Source organism: Poecilia formosa, unplaced genomic scaffold (genome assembly GCF_000485575.1).
Source record: "Poecilia formosa unplaced genomic scaffold, Poecilia_formosa-5.1.2 Scaffold312, whole genome shotgun sequence".
In the NCBI taxonomy this organism is placed as follows: domain Eukaryota; kingdom Metazoa; phylum Chordata; class Actinopteri; order Cyprinodontiformes; family Poeciliidae; genus Poecilia; species Poecilia formosa.
Window position 1 is genome coordinate 229862 of NW_006800251.1, and position 13971 is coordinate 243832.

The 13971-nt window shown below is 36.5% G+C and overlaps 3 protein-coding genes and 1 pseudogene across 4 annotated transcripts in view; 3 read left to right on the top strand and 1 right to left on the bottom strand.

The window, feature by feature from the left end:
* LOC107833035 (P2Y purinoceptor 1-like) overlaps window positions 1–776 on the top strand; it is a 7216-nt gene extending 6440 nt beyond the window's left edge. Inside the window, exon 2 of the mRNA XM_016661125.1 lies at window positions 4–776. Within this exon, the coding sequence (XP_016516611.1) occupies window positions 4–581 (578 nt within the window). The 3' untranslated portion in view covers window positions 582–776. The remainder of the gene's footprint in view (window positions 1–3) is intronic.
* pfkfb1 (6-phosphofructo-2-kinase/fructose-2,6-biphosphatase 1) overlaps window positions 1–13971 on the top strand; it is a 137739-nt gene that overhangs the window by 89438 nt on the left and 34330 nt on the right. The window lies entirely within an intron of this gene.
* LOC103152490 (UDP-glucuronosyltransferase 2B17 pseudogene) overlaps window positions 1758–13971 on the bottom strand; it is a 28044-nt pseudogene continuing 15830 nt past the window's right edge.
* Window positions 13355–13971, top strand: part of LOC107833036 (P2Y purinoceptor 1-like) — a 20878-nt gene continuing 20261 nt past the window's right edge. Inside the window, exon 1 of the mRNA XM_016661126.1 lies at window positions 13355–13961. Coding sequence (XP_016516612.1) covers window positions 13414–13961 — 548 coding nt within the window. The 5' untranslated portion in view covers window positions 13355–13413. The remainder of the gene's footprint in view (window positions 13962–13971) is intronic.

Consider the following 13971-nt stretch of genomic DNA (forward strand, 5'->3'; position numbering starts at 1 on the left):
CAGTCGTTGTTTGGATTCTGGTGGGAGCTCAAAGTCTCCCAGACATGTTCTACCAAAAAACATTTCAAAACGGATCAAAATGTTTTGACAGCACCTCAAATGAACATATGGAGAGTTACCTGAATTACTCCATCATATGGACGTCATTTGGATTTTGCATCCCATTCCTTATCACCATTTGGAGCTACGGACATGTGACTCTGGTTGTCTGCCGCTCAAAAACGATTGACCAGGACCTGAAACAACGAAGCTTGAAGCTGTTGGTCATTCTGATTCTTCTCTTCTTGCTTTGTTATGCACCCTACCATGTCTTCAAGAACCTCAGCATGTATTCCAGAGTCCTGATACATCAGAAGACATGCCCCAAATGGGATTCAGGAGTCTTCAATGCTCGTCAGGCAAGTCGTGGTCTTGTAAGTCTGAACAGCGCTCTTAACCCGCTGGTTTACCTCCACGTTTATGAAGACATGGGTGCTCACCTCAGGCAGCAGCTGCAGGGAGGTCAACAGATGTTCAGCCGATTGTTTAAGTCAAATTCCTCATCTGCGCCGGTACCACAGAGTGAACCAGATGAAGTGTGACATTTTTCTTTTTCATTCAATATAATAATTGATACCTTTTTATATTTTTGTATTGTTTTTTATGTTTTGTTTTCTTTTTTCTTATGTTGTCAGATGCAAAAACATTTAATAAATTTAAAATGAAGTCAGATCGGTTTCGATGTTTTACTAGAATAGCAATAAAATAATGAGAATCCTATTATTTTAGAATAATAAGACCTTGTACAACGTTAGTTAGTCCACTTTTGACTTATGCTTATATTGGTGTGTTAGAATCTGGACTAGAGGGAATATATTTTATAAAATTAAGTGGAATACTGATCTGAAAATATATTTGTCACACATACAGTTTCAATATTTACAAACACCCCTCCCAAACATGAACATCTTAATTATTTTATGTTTTATGTGATTCATCTTTTATCAAAGATCTTGATTATTCACCGCAGAATTGCAGTGCTTACAAAACGGTTTCAGTTGTCGTACATGAAGCAGCATTTCTGTAGAAATGTTGCAGGTACCAGAACCTTTTTGCCAGTTCATTAGAAACGACATTTTTCTTTAGATGGCAAACCAAGTGTTACTAACAATTTTAAGGAAACAGCACCAACATTCATATTCATGTCTGAAAGCAAAAATAACGGTTATACTTTTAAAGCTAATTACAGCTTTACATTTTGAACAGTTTTGATCTCATTTACATGTTATTTAGGAAATTAACTTGAATATAGCACATGAACCGCTGTCAGTGTCACTGTGTCAAATCCTGAATGTGAGCTGAAACTCTGCCTTCTTCTTCTTCCAACAGATAAAGTAGTCATGCACACCCTGACTGGAAATTATAGCAGTGCAGAATTAGAATTTGTTGTTTTTCTTCTAGGCACTATAAGTGTTTCTAAAACAGGAAGACACTTTTTTTAAACAATGTTTGGTGTGGTGTCAAGACGCAGTAGCTTTTTCCATCTGATAATGCAAAACACATTTTTTCCTGTTACCAATTTCTGCTTTTCTGATGTACCTTTCAAGAATTGTTGTGTGATTATAAACCTGCAACAGTTTTCTGCACTAGCCTCATGCATAGCAGCAATAGATTTAGGCAGGACTCAGAAACCTTTGAAAGTATTCATTCTGTTCACACATTGAGTTGAGATTGAAAAACTGCCTTTCTAACCAAAGTAATCAACTCAAACATATACATAAATATTTATATGCTTTAATGAAAACATCAAATAATGACATGCATTGATATGTGCAGTTGTACATGTACTTAGTTTAGCCATGTGGCAGCACTACAGAAAACTCTTTAGCAGCTTTTTCAGAGACATATTAAGGATTCCCATGTGAACTTATTTCATTTTAAACTTTGAGAATTTACATCTTACAATAATTAAATATTACTCATTGCTGATATGGAAACTAAGTGAATTTGGAGGTTTTGTTGCATATTACTTTCCACTCCTGTATGCTCTCCTCAAAGAATCCATAAAAATGCATTTTGCAAATGAGCAAAAACTAGTACAGTCTTTGATTGTTTTGGCAGCACTAGTCAGTCACTATCGCTATTTACAGTTTGAGACATTTGTAAATAATTAAACTTTTCATAACGACAACAAAGTTCTAAGATTTCCAAGTGCCACCATATTGACAGACACATTAAAATAGCAATAAAGCTAAACAATCCGTTTTCATTTTTCAGTATCTTGCTACAAAATAATAACAATACAAAAACAATTAGAAAATAATCTTATAAACTGCTGAATAAAAATGTGATATGCAGTAGTGTTGGTGCTGCCTTTGCTAATGTTTTTCTGCTTTTGTTTAATAGCAGACAAAGACTCTGGGTAATGGGTTTTGTATCCGATTAATTGTTTCCATCTCACCAAAAGAGTTGCCTTGTTGCCCAAAAAGTTAACATCGAAACTACTAATCTTCTGATAAGTAGTAAATAGTAGTAATAGTTGTTCCAAAATGTTTTTTACTGGAGTATCAAAAATGGTTTCATCAGGTATATACTGTGGTGTTTATTGAGGTTAAAACTTTTTTCACCATATTATTGTTTAGAGGACATATTGTGTGGCTCATGATAGTATTCTCAAGAAAATGTATATGGTAATACCCTGTACATTTTTGCTCTTGCTGACTTACAAGAACTACCTCTATTCAAGCTTAGACTTCCTGTTTCTTATCAAACTGTTAAAGCAGGCTCTACAGGAAACCAAGATCAACAAAATGATAAGTAACATAATTGCTAAACAGAATGCCATCACATCTAGGCAGTAGTAGGCATACCATGGCAGCTTATAAAATTCGGAGCGCAAGTGTGGCGCACCCCGATGCCTCATGACATACTCGATCCAGAATACAGCACTGTCAAGGGGTTTCATTGGTTTGTCATGATGAAGCTGTGATAGTTTGACCATGTTCTGCTTGTAGGGCTTTTCTGGATCTAAAATGGACTTCAGAGCACTTTTCAGAGAGTCAACAGTCATTTTTGTCACGTCGACTATCTCAGCCACACCTCTTGCCTTCAGACGGATGATGTTGTCGTACTGGTCAAAGATGAGTGGAATGCCTAGAACTGGTACACCATGGTAGATGGCCTCGTAGATGCCATTGGTGCCTCCGTGTGTGATGAAAACCTTAGTTTTAGGATGGCCAAGGATGTCATTTTGAGGCAACCATTTAACCAGCATAGTGTTGTTCCCTAAAGCAGCTGGTTGTTTACCAATATGTCTCCACAAAACTTTCTGAGGGAGGCTGGCAAACACTGATGCAAAAGTTTCTGACACCTCAGGGCCAAGGTCACTCAGCAGAGTGCCCAGAGTCATCACAATTACTCCATGTTCACCAGAGCTCTGCACAAACTCCTCTAAATCCGATGACAAAGGCTTGGATGGTTTACCTTGGAAGCCCCCAATGTAGATGACGTTGGGCATAGTGGGGCGAGGGAACTCAAAGGTAAAATCAACCCGCATTAGCCAGAGATCTGCAGCCTGTATTAGAGACAAAGTATTCACGTCATCTCTAAAATATTTATCACATATAACCCGGTATTTTGGACCAGAAACAAAGTATTGCATGTAGACCAACATGCCGTGAAAGATAATATTATGGATTCTTTGGACAAAGGGCATTTTGTCAGAGAAATGGGAGAACACAGCAGGAATGTAGGACAGTGGAGAAGGAGCGAGAGAAAAGTGACCCTCTCCACCGGGAATCCAGCGTACATTCAACACCAAGGGAAGCTTGAGATAGTGTGCCAGCAGCACTCCTCCTGGGAACGCAGGGTCCGTCAGAAAAAGATCATATCCAGTTTCATTTAGCTGCCTTATCAGAGTCTCATTCTCAAAGATGCTGGTGACCATTTTTACTGCACCCTTCTTTCCTGCACCTCCAAACAAATTGAACAGATTCCTGTAAAACTGAAAGAAAGCCCATAATGTTCCTTTATTTTGACGGATTTCCATAGACCTCTGCAGGAAGGAAGTCATGACTTCTTGGCTCTCGATGTTTTGGGGCTGCTCCTGGGCAATCGTAATGGACGTGTAAAGGGGGGAAAATTCAGAAATGTACCAGCTGGTTGAGGAGCGGAACACCGTTATTTCATGCCCCCGAGAATGTAACGCCTCCAGAAGGATTTTCATGTTCAGCCAGTGACTCCCATCCACTGGGAAAACCAACACTTTTCCACTGTCACCAGTAGACAGCAGCGATGCAGACAACAGTAGGATCACCAGAACTGGACTCATTTCTGCAAAACAGACACAGGATGTCAGATTCAAATTAACTTTATTTTGGTAAATTTACAATGTTAAATAAATAAATAAATAAATAAATAAAATGCTATTTTGCAAACCAATAAATTACCAGTAAAGGAATAGGCTAAAGCATACTTTATCCATAGACTCAGCAGCTAATGTCCATATACATGCATGCATGTACACATACACTGATTTATATTTAAATATGCATGTATACACATACATTGCATATATATCTTTACAATAACAGCTAAAAATTTGGATTTTGGATACTTTTGTTTGGACCTAAGAGAAGTATGTTAATTGTTTCCAGTACTTGTGCCACTTTAGAAACATTTGAACTTCTAAAGCATCCATTGCCACAACTGGAGTCAATAAATCAAGCAAATCTCTCTATATAATAACAAAATAATAATAATAAAGAAACAGTGGTGTAAAATTTACCTTTCACAAACTTCTATCCAATTTCTGTTTTTTCCCAGGTTATTTAGTTTTATACTTGATCTTTTGTATTTGAAAATATGTTTTAATTCAAACCCCTTAAAGTTTATTCATCCAGGAACCCAAAAATTAACAGAAAAATCAATCCCACTTTTCCTAGAAAACATCTTGACAATATTGAAGACAAATTGAGAAGACAAAAGTAAAACCTGTTGTGAAGGTGCAAGTCCAATTAAAACAACTTTTCAGGAAAAAAAAAATTAGAAGTTAAAAAGTGGTGGTAGTGGTTTGATGGTCTCTAGCTGCTTTGCTACTTTAAGGCAAGACAATTTTGTTTGCGTCACATATTTTCAGCAACAAGGCAACTCAAAGTGATTTACATGTTTATCTTATCGTAATATATTTTCAAGCAGTCCAGTCAACTCCTCCAATTAAATCAACATCTCTCTCTACTGAATATGAATGACTACAATCAACAGTGCTTGTTGTTTACGTTGGAGTTTTTCCTTTTTTTGATCATATTTCTGTTGCCACTATTCTCGGCTTCGTTGTGACTTTTTACCTGAGCCACATCCTCTAACCAGCAACCTAATAAGATGGTTGCTGGTTAGTTATATGTGCACTTGTTAGCACATATAGCTTACATGTGCAAGCTATATGTTCTCGAGACAGACAAGCCAGAGAGAAACGTGAAAAAAAAAAGATGAACAGACACAAATACAGATGCAGATACAAACAAATCATGCAACTGTACATGTTCTCAAGTTGGAAAGTTTGATTGCTTCCAAGTTTGATAATGCAGAACATGCATAACTACATGCATGATTGCAGGGTGTATTATTGTGTATTATATGCATAGCGGCCCGCCATACTTCACTAGCCCCCCCTCCAAGTTAAGAGGCTAAGCGTTGCTTGTTTTTTTATGAGAAAAGTTAAAAATCCCCCCTCAAAAAAACAAATTCATAAATTTAATCCGGATTGCTAGCGTCTCTGTTGCTCTGAGCGTTAAAGTTGTAATTGCAGTTTACAAATTTGTATTTGTGAACAAACAGAGCTTAAACTCCAAGATTAAACTCATAGCATCAAATTGTTGCTATGGTAACAAAACAATCTAACTATGAATATTGTTCTTTGAACTGCTACAAAGTAAACTTGCCAGCTCCTTAAAATCTTACATTTAAATGTTAAACATTTTAAAATACTTAAATTTATGTATGCTGAAACCATTAAATCAAATTTAGCAGCATTAACAATCTCAATAAATAAATGTTACATTTATGTATCTGTGGTCTCTGTTAAAATATTAGCATTTATGGGGCCCCTGAACCCCTGGGGGCCTTATGGAGCCACTGACTTAATTTGGATTGAAATGCAAATAATTAATATTCATTTTAGTTGTATTTTTTGATTTGTTGTTTTTAAGACTAGTTGTTGGTTTAAATAGCAGTTCACTGGCAGTGTTTTCGCATAACATATAATTACCCAGTAATATTTTTACATTTCCTGTTAACATGTTTTAACATCTGTTCACTGGCAGTCACGGTAGACAGCCAGTAAATCACCTTGGCGCCCCAACCAACGGGCTTAGCAAGTTGTCTGGGGAAAACTCTGGATTGGTTTTGCAAAGTGAAACAAAAAGACAATAAAGGTGTAGGCAGCGGCCTCCGTTCCTTCAAAACTGAAATGAGCACAATTGTGAGGGGAAAGTACAGCATACAAGTAAAAAAAATGAATCAGTGTCTTAGTAAATGTTGCAGCATTTATCTTTGAAATGATGAAATGCAGTATTATCTGCAGTAAGATGAAATCTGATAGGTTGATAAAACTGAATCTCACCTTCAGCTTTGGTAGTTTCCGTTTCTTTCAATTCTAATCCAAACTACTGGCAATGAAATGTCTGCCCTTGTCATGCAGCAGTCATGGTCAGCTGCTGGGTGAAATGCAAGTGAATATATAACTTCATGTTCCTAAATAAACCTGCCCATAGGCTGGCTCTACATGTAAGCATATTTTAACTAGCCCCCACCAAACCCTCTGTAAACACTGCAAATAAAAAACTGTTCCCTCCTAATGTTTGCTTTGCTATTTTTGTGCAGTCTTGCTCAAATGCATCAATAAATCCAACAATCACAGGGTCAAAAGAAAATATTTTTGTCTAAGAATCAAGCTTAATGTACAAACCTGTTCAATAAATCAGAATATTATGAAAATTCATTTTAATTCAGGAACTTTATCACTAAGTCAAACCATTATGCAGATTAGTTACAAACATGGTTGTTTGACAGCCTTTATTTTTATTAATTATGAGGATTTTTCCACTTATAATTAATGAAAATTTATTCATAATTTGGATATTAAGTCAGACCTTTAAAAAATGTCATACATAAATGTAGCTGTATTGAAAAGTTGACTACCTACAATTTTCGAAAGGTACTTTTAATATAAAATTGAGCCTCAAACATCACAGTCAAGACTGGTTAATATATTTTAAAACATTAATTGTTGTTACAGTTGAGTTTAAGTAAACCAAACAGGTCAAGTTGATGAATGAATATCCTAATATAACATGAACAATGCATAAGTTTTACTTTATTCAAATCAGTATTATGTATTTTACATCTCTGTTAAGTTGCATGGTGTTTTCAGAATCCAATGTAGGAAGTAAACAGATGAGTGTTTCTTCACTGACCTAAAGTGAAACAGACTTCTCTAGTGTTAAAGACAAAGTTGAAGCTATTCTGTGAATAATCAAGTTCAATTTGAACTTGAAATTATTGTGATTTCACATCATTATAAAAACATAAAAAACATCATACAGTTATAAAACAAGTCAACATTAATGTTCAAAAAGCAAAACATATAAAAAAATCCAGCTTAATTTCTCTATACATGATGTATTTCATTACCATGAAGTCAGAGGTTCCTGATTTTTCATTTCTGTTTGCATATGAATTACTTTATTACTGTTTTTACTTTTCTGTCACACTTAAATAGTTCACATCATCAAAATAACTTCAATATTATATCAAGACAACCTGAATAAAAACAAAAAATGCATTTAAAAGGTTATTTAATTTAGTAAGAAAAATCGATATTTGGCCCTGCATTCAAAAGTAATTGCCCCTAAAAATCTAAAGCCTCCAGTTGTTGCCGGGACCAGTTGTATTGTGTAACTACTACTTGTGTGCTTAGTGGGAACACAAAGTCCTGACCTCTGGACTGTTGGAGGCATAAATAGCGGCCGGTTAGAGCCCACACATGCACTATGTGACACGTTCAGGAACTGATGGACGCAGGGACTGAACAGTAAATACAAAAACTGGTGTTTAATAGGAAATAAACGATTTCTTGGTCAGACAGGCCAGGGTCAGAACCAGGGAATCCAAATCAGGGTCAGGCAATTCCAGATCTCAGGGTCAGACAGACAGGGGGTCAGAGCCAGCAGGACCAAATCCAGATCAAAACGGGTTCCAGATCTCAGGGTCAGACAGACAGGGGGTCAGAGCCAGCAGGTCCAAATCCAGATCAAAACGGGTTCTAGATCTCAGGGTCAGACAGACAGGGGGTCGAAGCCAGAAGGTCCAAAACCAGTGGTGGGGGTCAGGATCGGGGACAGGAGAGGCAACTAGGCAGAAGGAAGAGACAGACAGGTTAGTTACTGGGCAGTTAGCTCAAGTTACTACAGTAGTCCTGACGGTGTTACCGCTGAGGGTTTCACAGCAATCTAACGCCGTGCAGGGGGAAGATCCGTCCTTATATAGCAGCAGCTGGGGATCAAGGTGATGATGATCAGGTGTGAGTGGTCACAGCTCAGCAGCAGCTGTGACACTATGAGAATCTGAAATCTCCTAACGGGGCTAACAGCACCGACAAAATGGACCACAACATTCCCTCAAGCTTTTCCAAGTTTTGTGGGCAGTGGCAGAGGTTGCTGTTTGCTTTGCATGAACTGCAAACAGGTAAAGTTGCCTAATTGCTGACCTCTACTCTACAGCAAACATGCAAAAATATGAAACTCAGTTCAACTTCTAGACCGGAGTATTTAGGCGATATTACCAAAAATAAATAAAATTATGAAAACAAAGTTGGACGAGAATACAAAATAAAATGAGAAGATAGTCGTAATGAGAATAAAATGAGAATTTTGAGAATAAGGTTAAGTTACGAGAAGAAAAACTAATATGCAAATAAAATAACAATGTTACAAGAATACTACAAAAATAAATTCGTACAAGAATAAGGTTGAAATAATACAAGAATAATGTCATAACAATATGAGAATAAAATCTTATGGTCATGCAGTGACTTTATAGATTTATTGTATCTGCTGATGGCTCAGCACCAGAAGCTGCTCAGACCTGCTGGATGATTGTGCAATTTTCTGTTATATAAGCAATGAGAGCAAAGTCCGTTTTTAATTGGAAGCTTGTTTTAACATGTCACAAGCAATCTTCCCCACAGCTCTACCTGCTTCTGGGAAGGTACATCAAATTATGGCTTTCCCTGGAAAACAGAAACTCTACTTTCTTATCTTCAAGATGGCACTTACATTCCTTCCCATCACCTAGTGATGAACTATTACATAAGACAACAGAACCTAAAATTAATATTTCCTAATATTTCATTGAATGGGAACCACACAGTTTGATTTTAGATCAGGTCGATGTAACTTCTGGTGAGGATGTTAAGAGAAGCACTATACTTTAACTTAACGGGCTCAATCATTTATAGTTTAGATTCTGTATTAACTACATGTATTTCCCAACCTGCTCTGCTTGCAGATAGATTAAAAAGTAAGTGAAAATTTAAATGAAAGATTAAAAAGTAATCTTTTTAAGATTACTTAGAAAAATCTCCAAGATCTCCTGTAGAGATATAACAGTCTCTCTTGACTGTTATCTCTCTACAGGAGAGATAACAGTAATGAGAACAGCGACAACATGCAGTGCCAACCTGCATGTTGCAGTTGAACAGCAACATGCAGGTTGGCACTGCATGTTGGTTGTCTGTGTTTGGTAAGCATCTTTTGATTTTAAAGCACAGGGACTCTAAAAATATACATTGAAGTTAGTGGTTACCATGTGACAAAATGTTAAGTGAGGCAAGACTTTTGCAAGGCACTTGCCACATTGTCAAAATAAACACCCCTACACACTGTATAGGCTGCATTTTCAGAAAATCCTTGCAGTCTGATTGTATTAATGTGAGGTAACATTCAACCTCTCTGCTTCTCCCAGCAATGTGTGTACATTGTGAACTTTGGCTGTGGTAGACATTAAATAGGGGATGAGAACAAAATCCATTTTTATTTTAGAGTTTTTTAAGAACTTGTTTTAACATATCACAAGCAATCTTCCCCACAGCTCTGCCTGTTTCTGGGAAGCTATATCAAATGAAGGCTTTTCCTGGAAAACATGCATCCTATTTTCTTGTCTTGAAGATGGCATTTACATTCCTTCCCATCACCTAGTGAAGAACTATTACATAAGAAAAAAGAACCTAAAGTTAACATTTCCTATTTTACTGAATGGGAACCTCACAAATTTTAGATCAGGTCAATGTAACTACAAGTGAGGATGTTAAGAAAAGCATCGTACTTTAACTATCGGGCTCAATCATTCATAGTTTAGATTCTATATTAACTACACGTGTTTCACAACCTGCTCTGTTTGCTGTAAGTGAAAGGTTGAAAAGTACAAAAATGCAGTCCCCTTTAATAATTCAAACATTAAATACATCTTAATATGCATTAACACACACAGTGGGCATCCACAGTCTCACTTATTTGCACTCTTGAGGGTACAGCCGATGTCAAAGAAAATAATGGCACTTCTGGATTGGTTGCTTTACAAATGCCAGCCAGCCACTAGTGTTGGATGGACTTTCTGCAATGAAATGTGAAAAGACTTTGTGCAATTATATTTACAGTGAACTCATACCTATTGACTCTTTCCCTATTTGCAGATTCACCTGTTTGTGGATTTTTCTGTGAAACATGACTCCAGTAATTAACCCATCAATTAGCTGATTTTTTTATTTTTTTGTAGAACGCAGTTAAAATATTTTTTTAAAACTGCAGCTTGGGAAACTGAAATATCAAGGTGCAATGTTACTTGACACACACACAATACACAATGGTGTTGTGTGGTTACCAGCTATATACTTCCTCATGGAGTTACAAATTATTCATTTTTTAAATTATTTTAGACGCTATACAAATGTCTGCATATAATTTCTACAATGAAAAGCCGTACAAGGATCATTTTCTGGCCCTTAATTTGTGTAGACTTCCCTTTCAGTGGAAATCCATGCTGATTGTTTTAATGTGAGACAACAGTCAACTTCTCTTTGCCCTTTGCCTTTTCTACGACCTCATACACGTGCGCGCGCGCACACGTTTATATAAAACTTGGCAAGGCCATTTATTTTAAAATAAAAGTGTAACCTGCCCTCTAGTGGTGGTTGAAGAAAATTTTAATATAAACAAAGCCAAATGTGCTCATCTAAATTCATGAGCAGTTCCGTCTTTACTTGGGCAACTATTACAACATGTTGCTCGCTCTCTCTCTCTCTCTCTCTCTCACCAGCGTACAGTATAAAAGATTAGGAATAATTAGACATGATTTATTGCTGTCTGAGGTTTTATTTCCCTTATTGTCAAATCTGAGTCTGAAGCAAAGCGTTTGATGTCTGATATTAAGAGTTTTCACTGAAATCCAGATTTGCTTTGCAGAAATTTGAGTTTCCTTGTGTAACTCTTGTTCTTTTAATGAAGTTTAATTATCTAATGACACAAACCTCCAACAACACTGAGCCCTACCGAGCTGGATTGCACCTAACGAATGTTGATTTCCTGAATATTTAACCACTGACCCAGTCCAGAATTACATCCTCTCTGTGTTTTTTGGTGTATGTTTTCCCATCAGCATCTGTGCCTCAGTTCTGCAACTCCCCAACGGTGATTGTGATGGTAGGATTACCTGCGAGAGGGAAGACATACATACATTTTGTTTGTAGAGCACTTTGAATTAATATCAACTGTACAATTATGTTATTAACCGGTTTGCAGGCGGGGAAGAACACCAGCTTGGGCAGGTAAAGTAGTTTTAATATGCAAAAACAGGTAGTAAACAACTGTGCATCAATTTCTGGTTTTTTTCTGCTGGCTACCTGCTTGACTTTTTCATGACATCTTACCAGCTGCCAATAAGTAATCACAGTAATTTTTTCTGATTGAAGCCGCCTTTATGCTTGAGTTGTTGATCCAACAACTCAAGCATAACCAACATCATGTTGGTTATGATGTGGTAGAATCCCTCTCTTTACTTGTCCATTTTGCCAAATGTAGAAACCGCTTTGCATTCACGACAGAATCTGATTTTCTTGGGTAAATACTTATAAATGCATATAATATACATAATTATATGTTTGAGGACAGTTTGTTTAATTAATAACTGCTAAAAAATACAGATATGTTCATGTAAACACCAGGTGAGTGTAATAATTTTCACCACCACCAGATGGCACCAAAGACTCAATCCAACTTGAAGAAAGGTCAAAAACAAATCTCATGAATTTGAGGTTTAAACTGGTTTTAATTTGGTTTAAACACAAAGTATTGCTCAGTTTTACATGCAACTCTCCTGACAAGAACCCAAGCTGCAATTTTCATAAACAAACCACATAATTGGAAAGTAATCTCTACAGAAGAGTGACAGAAACAAGACCGTTTCTAACCTTTCCTCTGAAAATTTTTGGAACTGAATGTATTCAACCAGTATAGCATTGGATCTCTTCAAAAACAAAAAGAAGCTCCTTAATTTTTTTGAGAGCTTCTTTTTGCCCTAATTTTATAATGTTATTGTATCATTTTTGTTTTTGAATAACTTCATTTCTAACTAAAAACTGCATTGTTTCCAACTGCCTAGTCACTTCATTCCCAGACCTTATTTATTGTGTGAAACCAGACCAACGGGGGACATAATGGTGTAAAATACTCAGAACAATTGAGGAGTTAATTGAACTCAGTGAAACTCAGGAACAACCCAAGAACAAAAAAAATCTTTAATGTCATTGAAACTGATGGTGAACCAGAGCCAACATTCATAGTAAGGCCATCTTGTCACTAGTATGCAATTAGTCAATAATTCCTCAGTTGATGTAAAAGTACTTGTTCCATTGGAATATTATTTCACTTATAAGAAGACATTTATCCCATGTCATATGTTAATCTTCCAGTAGAACTCGTATTTTATCAATATTAAGGAATTATTTTCTTAAAACAAGCTTATTTCAAGTGTACTAAGATATTTACAGTAGAACCTAGACCAAAAAATAAGATTTTGTTTTTGTAGTGCACCTGTTCTTTTGTTTTTATCTGAAATGATGAATTAAAAATTACTTGTCATTTTTTTAAGGGCTTTGCTACAAATGTCTGATGTAATTTCCAGGTTTTATTATAATGAATCATTTGCTTGTCAAATATGCACCATAACTTAGTGTGATAGGACAAGGTGTTGCAGTTTTTCTTTTAGGGTTAGGGTTTTCTTTTTTTTGACATGCACAGCTAAATCGACCTACAACTAGGCGGGGCTTCAAAAAGGAAAGCCTCAGAGGAGAAGGGCTGATATCATTTGTTTCTGAAAGACAAAATGAATAATACCAGTTGTCCTCAACAAGATAAGAAATTATTTGAACATACAATTCTGCCAGCTCTTCACATCTTGGGTTTTATTGTTGGACTGAATGGTAATAGATGGGGATTGAACACTTTGCGGCGCAACTGGAGGAAACTGGGGAATATCAACATCTTTGTCCTAAATCTTGGACTAGCAGATATTTTGTATCTGCTCACTCTCCCCTTTCTGATCGTGTACCACCTTAAAAGAAACAAATGGATCTTTGGAGAAGGATTCTGCTTGGTAACAAGATTTTGCTTCAACCTGAATCTGTACTGCAGCATTGGATTCCTCACCTGTATAAGTGTGTACAGGTACCTGTCCATCGTCCATCCTATGAGATCAATGGGGAGATTGACTACGACTCACTCTGTGATCATCTCAGTCGTTGTTTGGATTCTGGTGGGAGCTCAAAGTCTCCCAGACATGTTCTACCAAAAAACATTTCAAAACGGATCAAAATGTTTTGACAGCACCTCAAATGAACATATGGAGAGTTACCTGAATTACTCCATCATATGGTCGTCATTT